We start from the raw sequence: 14,575 nt of genomic DNA, 5'->3' as shown, positions 1-14,575 counted from the left end.
AACTCATTTCTGGCCCCACCCCAGAACTTGCACCCCCAGCCAGAGCCCTCACTCCCTCCACATCCCAACCCCCAATTTTGTGAGCATTCATGGCCCGCCATACAATTTCCATAACCAGATGTGGCCATCGGGCCAAAAAGTTTGCCCACCCCAGTCTAGATAATACTTAGTCCTGCCTTGAGTGCAGGGGACTGAACTAGATGACCTCTCAAGGTCCCTTCCAGTCCTATGATTCTATGTGTGTTGAGAGCAACCTTCAGGCCACTCCAAACTATGCAGGAACCTGGGCAGTCTCAGGGTCAAATAATCTTAAAGGTGACTTAAAATCAGACAACACAACCTTACATTCCTTTCACATAATCCAAGCCCTGGTCTACACTACAGGGTTAGGTCGAATTTAGCCGCGTTAGGTCGATTTTATATATAGCTACACAAGCAACTCCATTCTGTCGACCTAAAAGGCTCTTAAAATCTATTGCTGTACTCCTCCCCAGCGAGGGGAGTAGCGCCACAATCGACCTTGCTGGGTCGAATTTGGGGTACTGCGGAGGCAAATCAACGTTATTGGCCTCTGGGAGCTATCCCAGAGTGCTCCAATCTGACCGCTCTGGATAGCACTTTCAATTCCAATGCACTAGCTACATACACAAAAAAGGCCCCGGGAACTTTTGAATTTCATTTCCTGTTTGGTCAGCGTGGCGAGCTCAGCAGCACAGGTGACCATGCAGTCCTCCCAGAATTGTAAGCAAGCTCCAGCATGGAGCGAACGGGAGACACTGGATCTGATTGTTGTATGGGGAAAAGAATCTGTGCAGGCAGAACTCCGATCAAAAAGAAGAAATGCTAATATATATGCCAAAATCACACAGGGCAGGATGGACAGAGGCTACAACAGGGACGCACAACAGTGCCACATGAAAGTCAAGGAGCTCAGGCAAACCTACCAAAAGACAAAGGAGGCAAACAGTCATTCTGGGTCAGAGCCCCATACATGTTGCTTCTATGATCAGCTGCCTGGCATTCTAGGGGGGGATCCTACCACTACCCCACCACCGTCCGAGGACACCTGCAAGGGGGGAGTCTCACGCAACACGGAGGATTTTGTGGATGAGGAAGAGGAGGAGGAGAATGCGCAGCAGGCAAGCGGTGAATCCATTCTCCCCGGCAGCCAGGACCTTTTCATCACCCTGGAGCCAATACCCTCCCAAGGTGGGATCCCTGAACCTGAAGGCGCAGAAGGCCCCCCTGGTGAGTGCACATTTGTAACTACAGTACAGGGTTTAAAAGCAATAGTGTTTAATGTTTGATTTGCCCTGAAGACTTGGGATGCATTCGTGGCCAGTACAGCTACTGAAAAAGTCTGTTAATGTGTCTGGGGACGGAGCGGGAATCCTCCAGGGACATCTCCATGAAGCTCTCCTGGAGGTATTCTGAAAGACTTGGCAGAAGGTTTCTTGGGAGGACTGCCTTATTTCGTCCTCCACGGTAGGACACTTTACCACACCAAGCCAGTAGCAAGTAGTCTGGAATCATTGCAGCACAAAGCATGGCAGCGAATGGTCCTGCGTTTTGGTCACATTGAAGCAACATTCGGTCTATATCTTTGTGTCTTAGCCTCAGGAGAGTGATATCATTCATGGTCACCTGGTTGAAATAGGGGAATTTTTGTAAGGGAACAGTAAAAGGATCCCATTCATGCTGGGCTGTTTGCGTTTGGCTAAAAGGGATCATCCCTGAGACTATCCACACGGCGGGGAGAGGGGTGAAGGGATCATCCCAAATAGCCATGAGGAGGGGTGGGGGGAAGAGTGTGCTGCACATCCACCCAAAAACCACAGCCCCTCCTTTTAAATGGCAAACCCAACTGGCATTGCTTGCTATGGGAAAGGAGAGCGCTGCAATTTGAAAACATTCCCACATGTTATGAAGGCGTTAGAAGCCAAATCCGCATACCCTTTGGCTTACCATGGCTGCCTGGAAACCGAATTCTGTTGCCCAGCCATGTGTGATGTGTCACCATACCGGCAGGCACTCAATATAAAAGGCAAAATGCAATCTGGTACCTAAAGCACATGTGCTGTCTGCTGCGAATTGCTTGATTCACTGTGAAAGTGTCACTTTTGTTCTCAGAAATGTATTATCTTAAATTTTACCCTCCCTTTTTATCCCCCAACAGGTGCAAATGTTTCTATGCCCCCCTATCATCTCCGTCCCTGAGGTTATCGCAGATTAGAAGGCGAAAAAAACTGCACTTGTGATGACATGTTTTCAGAGCTCATGCAGTCCTCCCGCACTGATAGGGCACAGCTGAATGCATGGAGGCATTCAGTGGCAGAGTCCAGGAAAGCATTAAGTGAGCGCGATGAGACGAGGCAGGATGCAATGCTGAGGCTAATGGGGGAGCAAACGGACATGCTCAGGCATCTGGTGTAGCTGCAGGAAAGCCAACAAGAGCACAGACCGCCACTGCATCCACTGTACAACTGCTTGCCCTCCTCCCCAAGTTCCATGTCCTCCTCACCCAGACGCCCAAGAACACGGGGGGAGGCTCCGGGCACCCAGCCACTGCACTCCAGAGGATGGCCCAAGCAACAGAAGGCTGTCATTCAAACAGTTTTGATTTATAGTGTGGCTACAATAAGCAATTTGGCCTTGTCCTTCCCTCCTCCCCAACCCCACCCTACCCCACTCGGGATACCTTATCAGTCATCTCCCTTTTTTTTTTTTAATTAAGAAAGAATGCATGGTTTCAAAACAATAGTGACTTTATTTCCTTTGCCGGCTGTGATTGAAGGAGGGAGGGTGGTTGGCTTACAGGGAGTTAAAATCAACAAAGAATGCGGGTTTACATCAAGGAGAAACACATACAACTCTCACACCGTAGCCTGGCCAGTCATGAAACTGGTTTTCAAAGCCTCTCTGATGCGCAGCACGCCTACCTGTGCTCTTCTAATCGCCCTGGTGTCTGGCTGTTCAAAATTGGCAGCCAGGCGATTTGCCTCAACCTCCCGCCCCACCATAAACCTCTCCCCCTTACTCTCACAGATATGGAGCACACAGCAAGCAGTAATAACAATGGGAATATTGGTTGCGCTGAGGTCTAATCTAGTCAGCAAACAGCGCCAGCGAGCTTTTAAACATCCAAAGGCACATTCTACCACCACTCTGCACTTGCTCAGCCTATAGTTGAACTGTTCCTTACTACTGTCCAGGCTGCCTGTGTATGGCTTCATGAGCCATGGGAGCAAGGGGTAGGCTGGGTCTCCAAGGATAACTATTGGCATTTCAACATCCCCAACAGTAATTTTCTGATCTGGGAAGTAAATCCCTTCCTGCAGCTGCTCAAACAACCCGGAGTTCCTAAAGATGCGAGCGTCATGCACCTTTCCCGGCCATTCCACTTTGACATTGGTGAAACGTCCTTTATGATCCACCAGTGCTTGCAACACCATTGAGAAGTACTCCTTGCGGTTTATGTACTGGTTGGCAAGGTGATCCGATGCCAAGATAGGGATATGCGTTCCATCTATCGCCCCACCACAGTTAGGGAAACCTGTTGCAGCAAAGCCATCCACTATGACCTGCACATTTCCCAGAGTCACTACCCTTGATAGCAGAACGTCAGTGATTACATTGGCTACTTGAATCACAGCAGTCCCCACAGTAGATTTGCCCACTCCAAACTGATTCCCGACTAACCGGTAGCAGTCAGGCGTTGCAAGCTTCCACAGTGATATCGCCACTCGCTTCTCAACCGTCATGTCAGCTCTCATCTTGGTACTCCTGCGCTTCAGGGTGGGGGAAAGCAACTCACAGAGTTCCAGGAAAGTGGCCTCACGCATGTGAAAGTTTTGCAGCCACTGGGAATCATCCCATACCTGCAACACTATGCCATCCCACCAGTCTCTGCTTGTTTGCCGGGCCCAGAATCGGCGTTCCACTGTATCAACCAGCCCCACTTCCGCCATGATGTCCCAATTGCCATAGCCCGTACTTTCAGGAATGTCTGTGTCCATGTCCTCATCACAATCGTCCTTGTGCTACTGTCTCTTAGCCAGGTTCTGCACATATTGCAGTATAATACACAAGGTGTTTACAATTCTCGCAACAACAGTGGTGAGCTGAGCAGGTTCCATGCTTGCTGTGCTATGGTGTTTGCACAGCTAACCCAGGCAAAAAGGCGCGAAATGATTGTCTGCAGTTGCTTTCACGGAGGGAGAGAGGGAGGGGAGAGTGACGACATGTACCCAAAACCATCTGCGACAATGTTTTTGCCTATCAGGCATTGGGAGCTTAACCCATAATTCCAATGGGCAGCGGAGACTGTGAGAACTGTGGGATAGCTTCCCACAGTGCACCGCTCCGTGAGTCCATGCTAGCCACAGTAGTGAGGACACACTCGACCAACGTAGTGCACTTAGTGCGGACATACACAATCAACTGTATAAAATTGATTTCTAAAAATCGACTTCTATAAAATCGACCTAATTTCATAGTGTAGACATACCCCAAGTCACCACACCTCTCAACAGATAAAGATTTACACTTAAAAGTATACAAGTATGACCAGATAGATGGTAAGAGACATGCTTATTCTTTTTCCTAAATTACATACAAAAACATTAAAAGAACATTATTAAGATTGCAAAGTTAAGCATTCAAAATTTAAAAATGCCAAAATTAAGGTTGCCCGTGGCTTCTTGTCTGATCTGTCTCTTCCCTCCCCAACCACATTGGCTCTCAGACTCAGTCTCTGACCCAGGCTCTGCATCCAATGTTGGTCATCTCTTTACAACCCCTCCCTATCTCAATGTCCCAGCCTCTTTGCCCAGCCAGTCTCAGTCTTTCTTCCCACCTAATCTCCCATCACATCCATTCCTCCCCAAACTGGTTCCTCATCCCAGTCTCATTGCCCAACCAGTCCCAGCTTCTCCTCGAGCTCACAGTCTTGGTCTCCACATCCAGCCAGTTTCTTGCCTCTCCAGTCCCAGTCTCAACCAAATTTCTTATTCCAATCCACTCCACTCCTTTTCTTCCCCTCCAAAATCTGGCTTTTTGTTTCCTCTGTATTCAAATCAGACAACTTCTTCCTCCGTGCTACCTGGGTGTCATCAGGGGAGTCACTGAAAGCACAGGAGACACAAGGTCTCTGGGATTAGTTCCCATGCCCAGCTCCATCCTGACTTTGGGATGGCACAGGCAGAGTCTGGTCAGATGTATGAGCGGTGAGGGAATGGAACATGCTCAGTTGCTTTGTGTAGAAGGCACAGGCAGAGTCTGGTCAGCACTAGGAGCCGAGAGGCACTGTAACATGATCAGTGAAGATAGAATCTTCAGATATTTTTAGCAGCTATAATCAAGAAGTCTCTAATGAACATGTGCAATTGGGATTTACTTCAAAGGTTTATAATTTGGCCAAAATTGGGCAGATTTTCACAGAGATGGAAAAGGCACATCCCATGATAAATTTCAAGTCCTGGCTCCAAAGCATGGGGGTACTAAAGCGTAAAAAAAAAGTTGCCAGAATTTTTTAACATTGGCAAAACAATGTATTTTTCCTTGCCTCATTCTCAGAAACAGCTCAACTGTTTTGGTTGAAATAAAATAAAAAAATAAAAATAGAAAAAACCTGAAGAAGACACCCAGCATGGAAAATTTGAGCCCAAAGTGTTAAAGCTTTACAAAGATATAAGACCCTATTTTCAGTTTCTTATAATGCAAAGTGTCCGGCAACTTAAATAACAGACAGGGATACCAGCTTTACCTACAAGACTATGCCATGCTGTGTGTAGCTTTTTTCAAAATTAATTACCTTTGAAACAAAACTACTTTAAAAAGTTAAAATTGTTTACTCTTCACATTGTTTCTGATGATCCCTTGCTCTTGGATAATATGACCTTCCCCTAATCTACATTTTCATAATAAAGAACGTACAATAGTTCCAAAAATGGGCAAATTAGAGCATTTTAAACACAGTGAGTATAATTTGAAGTTAAGGATTTTCTCATAAAATAATTTGCCATATCTTTAACTTCCTTATGCTTATGGCAGCAATGCATGGTGCTAACTACTGTAGGGTTTATGCAACATTACCACAATTTATCTTTCCTTTATTTAAAAGGGAGTCTGCCTCTTTATTCCCTATCACAGTGAATTACTGAAAAAAATCCAGCAAGAAGTTATTGGAACATATGGACAAGGCAGACTGTTTATTTTTCTTTTTGATGTGTCATTTCTGCTTTCAAAATTCTGCCAAAATAGAACCGTGCATTCACTACTGTATGTTGAACATGCCCCTTGAAATACATGTATCTACTTCTGTGGAATCCAAATTTAAAATTAGAAAAGAAAATATATGCCATGTATTTACAGGCTTTCCTATAGCAAACACCACTCTATAATGAAAATTTTGGAGCAGTGCATTGAGAAATGCACCTAAATATATACATTTCTCTTTTCCGTAAACCAATTGGCTTCACCCCAAGGAGGAATACTGATCTAAACAACATATTCTAATTGAATTTCTTCATTATACTATCTCCTTGAAAAACTCAAATCAACACTCTACAAAGAATGCAAACTTTAATTACTTACAAAACCCCATTGTCATGCATCTGTCCTCTATTCCTCAAATTATTTCTGATTATGAAATTGTGCAAAGAAGGTTTTTTTTTTTCCTAGTCATCATCCTTGTGCTCCCAAGACATTCAGATATCTAAGAGCCCAGGTCATCACCATGAAAGCTCTTCTAATGTAAAACACTGAACTTTGGCATGAATGAATAAATCAGTCAAGAGAAGGAGGATTAAAAACAAACTTCTAATTAGACTCAAAAAGCTAGGTAATTAATCAAAAAAGAAATGAAAGAAGTATTGGACAATTTAATGAGGCTTTGGTACAGAGTTCACGTGTCTGAGAATACCACAAAATAACCAGCATTGCTTCTGGTGCCTTGGAAATCCATGAAAGGCCATCTGGGGGTGTCAAAACATATGTAAGATTAATGTACAGCCTGCAGTCACTCTATGTGACCACAATCCCTTTGGAAGCACTGGAGCCAGGGGACAAACTACACCATCGAACCTGAAAGGACTAAATCTGATGGAATTTGATGGTGCACAGTGGTGAAATGTCATTCTTATGTGAGAAAGAAAAAACAATAGATTTTCCTCATATTCTTTGCACTAAAGAATTCTAATTATATATGGGGCCATGCTTATAGATCACGTATGTGTGCATTTCCAGAACAACAACATTTCTTGTTGGGGACAAATCATTAAGAAAAAATGATCCCCCTTAAAAACCTACTGCAAGGGGGTAAAGCTGTGGGGAGGGGAACTGAATAAAATTAAAACAAAGTAAAATGAAAAAAAAGACATAACGTGAAAAATGTGTATGTACATTAAACCATTAATTTTGATCACACTTCTTCACAAACTGAAAGAACATAGGGAATATTTGTTTTAGTTTCATGTAACTATACCTGAGTGCTATGATGCAAGTTTGGTACTTACTTTTTTGAAACAATGTAACCAATTAAATTATTAATTCATTGATTACAGGAATTACTCCCAAATAAAATCTTTGTTAGCCAATAGTTAAGGCTGAGAAGTACTACTCTGAACAATGTGCTCAATGAAAACAATATTTTAAAAAACAAACACGCAGTCACCAGCTAAGGTTAAACACACAGTTCTGACACCCGACTTAAATGAAGGCATAGACCGCAAATCTGTGTCTGTTAAACAATCTTAAAAAAAATCTCTACCCTTGCAGTGCTGCCAGCCTCCAATCTTTCATGATTTGTGCCTTTCATAGCTAGGCCCTGTTCCTGAAAAAAAACTCTAAATGATAATTTCTGTTGTTCTGATATGAAGGACATTTGAAAAGGGCTTTCAGAAGTTTGCTGGTTATGGTGAAAGTCTTCTTCCATTTTAAAATGTCCATGTATTGACCCAGTAGCAACACCATGTCAATTGCCTTATCTCCTTTTAAATTTGTAGAGTGGTGTACTGTTAGGCCTAGAAGATTTATACACATAGGAACACTAGCTCTGTGCTGAAAAATACTTGTAATTGTCACCTCAATTATATTGGTGTTTACACAGCACCTTCAAAATCCTAACACATATAGAGACATTTTTTTAATGAGGAAGAGGGACTGATAGCCATCTCAGTCCTACTGGTACAATCAGGAATTGGTAAAATATACATTCTTTTGTTTATGGTTGTAAAGGAGAGCAGAGTTTGCTCAACTGTTGTATGATTAAGAGCAGTGCACTCCAGATGTTGTTACCCCAAAAACAGATTTAGGGTACTCCTAGAATAGCTCACCTACTAACCAATCTGTTTTCCTGACATATGGGTCTCCAGGGTGGCTAAGGAAATACCTGGAGGACACAGACACAGGCTTCTGATAAATGACTGACACAAAGACAATGTTCTTTTCAAAACAAGGCACCTTTTTATTGGTGCAAATAATAATCCCTAATACAATAATAATCTAAAACACAAATGTCTTATAGCAAGTTAAAGAATACCCCAAACCATACTGCCTTACAGTTGAGATGATCCTAAGTGATGCGCCCTGCTTTGTTCAGTTGTTCAGAGGTTGCTGACAGCAGTTTTAAATGTTCTTTAAAACTTACATATATACATTCTCTTTACAAATAGCACAACACAAACACACATCTTTATTAACCCAAGCGCACACATACACTCTGTTACTCACTACGCTATATTATTCTGTAATATTGTCTGACAGACTTACTCCACGCTTGCTGACTGTTTCTCCTGAACTTTCTCTCTGCTTCCCTCTGCTGCTGTGTTGTTTTTACTTCTTCTCCCACTGCTGCTGGACCAGGCAGGATACTCTGCTGCTGCTGTCAATAGACTGCTCAGGCAAGCTTTGCTCTTCTTCTCTGTCCTTCTTGCCTGTCAGCTCCTACTCTCTCCTCCTATCAGCCCACTGACATGCTGACTATCCTGCCAGAACTTTTTAGACACCTTTGATAATATCTTCCTGTAAGATCTTTACTGCACATGCTCACTGCCAACATTCCATCCATGCTCACTGCCAGTTCTATTTTTAGGGTGCAGCTGTTGTTTACCTCAGGGTTATGATCTGCTGACCTTTCCCCTACTTTGGTTTTTCCACCAATTCTATGTTGTTTACCTCAGCTGACCTTTCCCCTACTTTTGAAGTATCATGTAGGGTGACCAGATGTCTTGATTTTATAGGGACAGTCTTGATATTCTGGGCTTTGTCTTATATAAACTCCTATTATCCCCTATCCCGATTTTTCACACTTGCTATCTGGTCACCCTAGTGTCATGTAGTCTGCAGTTTCCAATGGTGGAGTGACTCTTGCTTATTCAAAAGGAGGTCAAGAATACAAAATGGAATCTGGGGAATTTCTCTGGTATCAATGTGATTACTACTGATGGGATTAAGTTGTTTGTCTTGACTATATAGGGACAAGGGTGAGGCAAGAAGTGGCTTTCTTCCATCCAGACCCATTTTTTACAGTCAGTGTAGTGCTGCCCAATTACAAATGCCATAGATGGTAGTCAAATACACTAGACAATTTCTATTATTGAACATGCTCTTCTTATGAACACAAGGCCTGATGCTGAAAGCAAAACCACACAGCCAGACCCCTGCACCCATACAATACTCCACTGAGTTCAATTCACAGGCATCCTGAGGCATATTATGACTTGCAGAACTGAGGGATCAAAGGGCTTAACCCATCATACTCTATCCAAGATGTCCTATTAAATAAATAATTGGGCCCATAATGCCTAAAAAAAATATTGATTTACTAATCTCCAAAGCAGTGGTTCTTAACCTGGAGTGCACACGCCCCTTGGGGGTGCGAGATGCCCTTTCTGGGGGTGCGAGACATGCCAGATTTTTTTAGAAGGTAAATAATCGAAAACACAAATTAAGCACAGGCACGTAAGTACAACTAGTTTGTTTCATCAAACCTATGTATTTATTAACATTATACATTTTTTAACAATTACTGTAATATACAAACAAAAAATACATCTAGGTTTAAAGAACTGACCTACTTCAATGATTTTTGATAAGGGGTGCGAGAACATATTTTGAGAACCAAAGGGGTGCAGGCTGCAGTAAAGGTTAAGAACCACTGCTCCAAAGAGTGCAGTACCATGCTCAGTATCTGATCATTTCCATATACCAACGTAAAACACCCAAATATTTGAAAAAGGATAAAACCTTTGCAGTAGCCTAAATCCCAGCGTATTATGTATTACCTGTCCCTCTTTTAGCACCTCCAGGCTCAAAAAAATCCCCACACTATTAAATGTGAATGTAGAGAGCGGTCTCAGTAATTAACCTTTCAAAAAGGAATTAATGTACATGACTATATTTTTCAGTTCTAATGTTTTCTATTTTAACAAGTACTGGTCTGTACTTAATATGACACTAGAGTGCCTCCAAGGGCACAAAGGGATTTAAGTAAATTTACATAAAAGGAAATAAAAATGTTTTGGTCACATAATGGTAAAAAGCCTTTAATCCAAAAATTCAAGAATTACAACAAATGAAACATTCCTTTAAATGCTTGTGTATATTTCAATTTATTACTGATATGATGAAAATTTCATGCACGCACCGCCCAGTTTATGAACATTACTTAACTAAATAATAAATATTTTCATTATTGTGGTGCTTAATAGAGCTCCCAAAGAAAGATGATGAAACATCAAGTTAACTAAAATGAAAGATCATCATACAGTTAGCTTGGACTCAAGATAAAAAAAATAATCCTGTGACTAACACCTACTTGTCAGAACCATGAAAAGTGAAGGGCAAAGTAACTTGTCACGTCCATCTTCCTGCTAATAAAAGACTGTTCTCTACACTATGTTGTCCTGCATTTTTCTCCAATTACTGTCAAACAGTCAGGCAAAAGAACTTCCACCACTTGGTTTGGCAAACTCGTTCAATATTTGTAAACTGTTCCAACTGTGCTCCCTCTTAGTCATCACACAGCCAAACTAAACACATTACATTTTTTGAACTCTTCTCAGAAGTCAATTCCTCTATCCCTAATTGCTCTAAGTTCCTCCCAACTTTCTATTAGTCAGGGCTCAGAATTCTAGGCTTTACTTTAGGCAGAGTCTCATTAGTATTGAATGAAGAGATTATCACTTTCCTAACCCATGGGCATGATGCATCTGTATAAACTCTACCCATATGTGACCACCATGTTGATCACAATTCTGCAGCTCTGCCTTCTGCTGTAGTATTCAGATTTCAAGTTCAAGGTAGAACAGATCCTGAAATCCAGATATTTTAGAATACCCCCAGGATTGCAATCTTCTCTACACCTCTGGAATATCTGTCCACTGTGTCCACTATCATTTTAGTATTTTCTTCAGTTACATTGCATGGCTCTTTAAAATGATCAACCACATCAACACTGTATTCATTTTTCTTCCCTAAGGAAATCATTGATGACTATGTGGACTACTAAATGGAAATTCCCCAGCATCCCTCAGGATATTCTTTGCCATCTTTGTCACATCTTATCCTGGTTCCTACAAAAGTATTTCCCCCCCGCCCATTTTGATCAATTTATTTCACGTATTTTTTATTTTACACCAAAAGCATTCCCTTATCCCTAGAGGCACTTTGTATTTTAGTCCTATCATAATTGCTAGTTCTTTTCAATCTGCTGGGATACTCCTGCTCATTTAAAATCTTATATAAATTCCACTCTAAATGGAATGTCAATTGTTTTGTAAAGCTGCTCTTGCTGATGATCAATAAAAAAAACAAAAACAAAAACAAAAAAACCCTCACCTGAGGGCTTTTATCTATATATAGACTGGTGAAAGAGCAAGAGTACATCCTAACAGGCCATTCATTATTTAATATGTGAAATATATTTCTGGCTACCTCATGCAATTTTAAAAGGTTTTTTATCTATGCTATTTTTGCTTCCGAAACAAGATAACGGAGAGACTGTACGTTTCTTACCCGCACTATTTCACAGTCAACATTTAATTCTGCAGCAACAGCTTCAATTTTTTCTCTGCAGACTGAGCCCAGGCTGGTCATGCCATTGTCCCAGTATTTCTTGAGAGTGGCTAAATCTCGGTCACTAAACTGCGTGCGGTCCTGTAGCTGTAAGACAAGAAGTTATGATTATAACAAGATATAAAAAAAGGCTTTCAGGTGATACTGCCTTGTTCACAAACGAAGTACTTTGGAATTACAAAACCAAAAATCACTTCATGGCCTTCCATTTCCTTAGCTTTTCTGTTCTTTAAATTCTCTCATATTGGTTTCCCTGAAGATGTCAATTTTTCAATCTATTAGATTGGCACAGAGTTCTCTGGGATCCACCTCTGTCGGTGGTTTTAGAACCAATGGAAGTTTTAAATGTCTTAGCATTGTTTAATTCCACCTTATTTGATTTGCTTTATTTCACTTTTATAAGGTTTCATGAGTAATCATGGGGTATTTTTTGCTTCAGCTGTTTACTTTCTCTTCACCCCATTATGCGTATTATTCCTTGCAGGCGGAGAAAGTTGGCTTTTTTTTTTTTTTTGCCAGAACCCTTTTATCTTACTGAAACCTACAATACATGCATAATTCAAAGGATTCCAAGTCCCCTAAAGGGAATCCTTTTATGTTTATATGGTAGCTCTGGAGTTTAAATTGTTTTCACTATTTTATTTATGATTTACCAAATGTTGTGTTTTGATAAAACTGCACATGATAGTTGACAACAGATATAAACAAGGACACTGGAAAATGCTTTCGAGGTTACCTGCCATATCCTGGATTTGTATGGTTGTGTATGGAAAAGGTATGTATGTTGTACTGCACTGCAAGTAAAACCATTAGCTCCAGTAACACTTGTTAGTCCAACTATCTTAATCATTGTTTCCACTTCCTCACGCCAACAAATAGATTTGCCACCTCTTGCTGCGAAGAATCCATAGAGACAGCTACTTTTGAAGTCTTCATAAAGAGATAGCAGAAACACATCTGCAGATGCTTAGTTACTTATTATTTACATCAATTACTGGAATTATATATTTGAAACCAAGATTTCTATGTCAGAGAGAAGACAATTTTCAAATAAAAAGCTATTAAAACATTAATTTTAAAATGAGTCATCAAAATTAGTGGAACCAAAATTATCACTAAGATTTTTGATAGAATCCAATATGGTTATCTGCCTCTTTAGTTATAAGTCTCTGCTGTTTTCTCCCTTTTCAAATAAATGCTTAACGAGTCATTAAAAGAACTTCAGCGCTAAATTAATATAAAATAGGTGTGTCAAAATAGAGTCTGTTTTCTAGAAAAATATTGTCCTGTTTAGAGTGATTATGTAATTCAGCATATTATATTCACTACCAAAAAATACTCCAAATACTACCTTGCTATGTACAGTTTCATCCATCTAGGTACAGTCAATTCAGAACCTTTCTTCACTGTCTACCATTCAGAAGTGAAAGGGAAGAGGAAAGCCAACTTCCTAACGGACTCTGTTCTGAGACTGAGGGCTCTGCAAATATCTGAACTGTTCCATTTTTTCCCTATGGACTTAATTTGAGCAAAATGACAGAGTAGATACTTCCAAGCCCATTGATCAAATACCTACTAAGATGGGGTGTTTTGGGCTTCTACAAATGACTGGAGGTGTTCTGCCTCATTCTCATTCTGCCTGCCTGGAACTGTGGGAGGATAAGGGGCAGCCCAGTGACTGAAGGAAGGGAAGGAACTGCTGAAGGTAAGAGGAGGTGCATGATGGAAGACATTTAAGAACGTTTCAGGAAAAACATGGGGACATATAGACAGCTCATAGCTCAGCGGTTGTCAAACTTTTGTATTGGTGACCTTTTCTCACACAGCAAGTCTCTGAGTGCTGGCTCTGAGTAATTCCCCCTCCCCCCCCCCCCCCGTAAATTAAAAACACATTTTTTATATTTAATATTATAAATGCTGGAGGTGAAGCAGGTTTGGGGGTGGAGGCTGACAGATCACAACCCCCCCCCAAGTAATAACCACATGACCCTGTTTCATCAAACCTATGTATTTATTAACATTATACATTTTTTAACAATTACTGTAATATACAAACAAAAAATACATCTAGGTTTAAAGAACTGACCTACTTCAATGATTTTTGATAAGGGGTGCGAGAACATATTTTGAGAACCAAAGGGGTGCAGGCTGCTGACCCCCAGCTTGAGAACCCCAGTCATAGCTAGTTCAACTTCTACGCTGATTTTTTTTAAAAACCTTGATGGTAAAGTAGTACTGCATCTGCTCCTGGGGATACCATACGAACCATTGCTGCAGCTACTTGCCACTCAGGCAGTTCTACATGGTCTTTGCCTGAGAGTTGGCCAACAGCAGAGGAGAGGGAACCAGGATTTGTGGATTGTCTTCTAAGTGATTGGGCCCTCTGGCTGCTGGAGAAAAATCCCTGGGAGCAAACCATGCAGCTGTCTTTCAATGTGAGAATTCAGTTCATGGTCATGAACTGATACCACGTCACTTTCTCTCCTATACTGTTGTTACT

At 41.4% G+C, this 14,575-nt stretch overlaps 1 protein-coding gene across 9 annotated transcripts in view; it reads right to left on the bottom strand.

Annotated features, from left to right (window-relative positions):
* HDX (highly divergent homeobox) overlaps positions 1-14,575 on the bottom strand; it is an 89,808-nt gene that overhangs the window by 21,102 nt on the left and 54,131 nt on the right. For 8 of the 9 annotated variants that reach the window (XM_065556529.1, XM_042853313.2, XM_065556530.1 and 5 more), the window contains one exon: positions 12,016-12,162. The exons of the other annotated variant lie outside the window; for it this stretch is intronic. In XM_065556529.1, coding sequence (XP_065412601.1) covers positions 12,016-12,162 — 147 coding nt within the window. The remainder of the gene's footprint in view (positions 1-12,015; positions 12,163-14,575) is intronic. 9 annotated transcript variants of the gene reach the window in all.

Source organism: Chrysemys picta, chromosome 9, assembly GCF_011386835.1.
Source record: "Chrysemys picta bellii isolate R12L10 chromosome 9, ASM1138683v2, whole genome shotgun sequence".
NCBI lineage: Eukaryota > Metazoa > Chordata > Testudines > Emydidae > Chrysemys > Chrysemys picta.
Note: the sequence above shows the minus strand (reverse complement) of the source record. Positions and strands in the feature narration are given on the sequence as shown.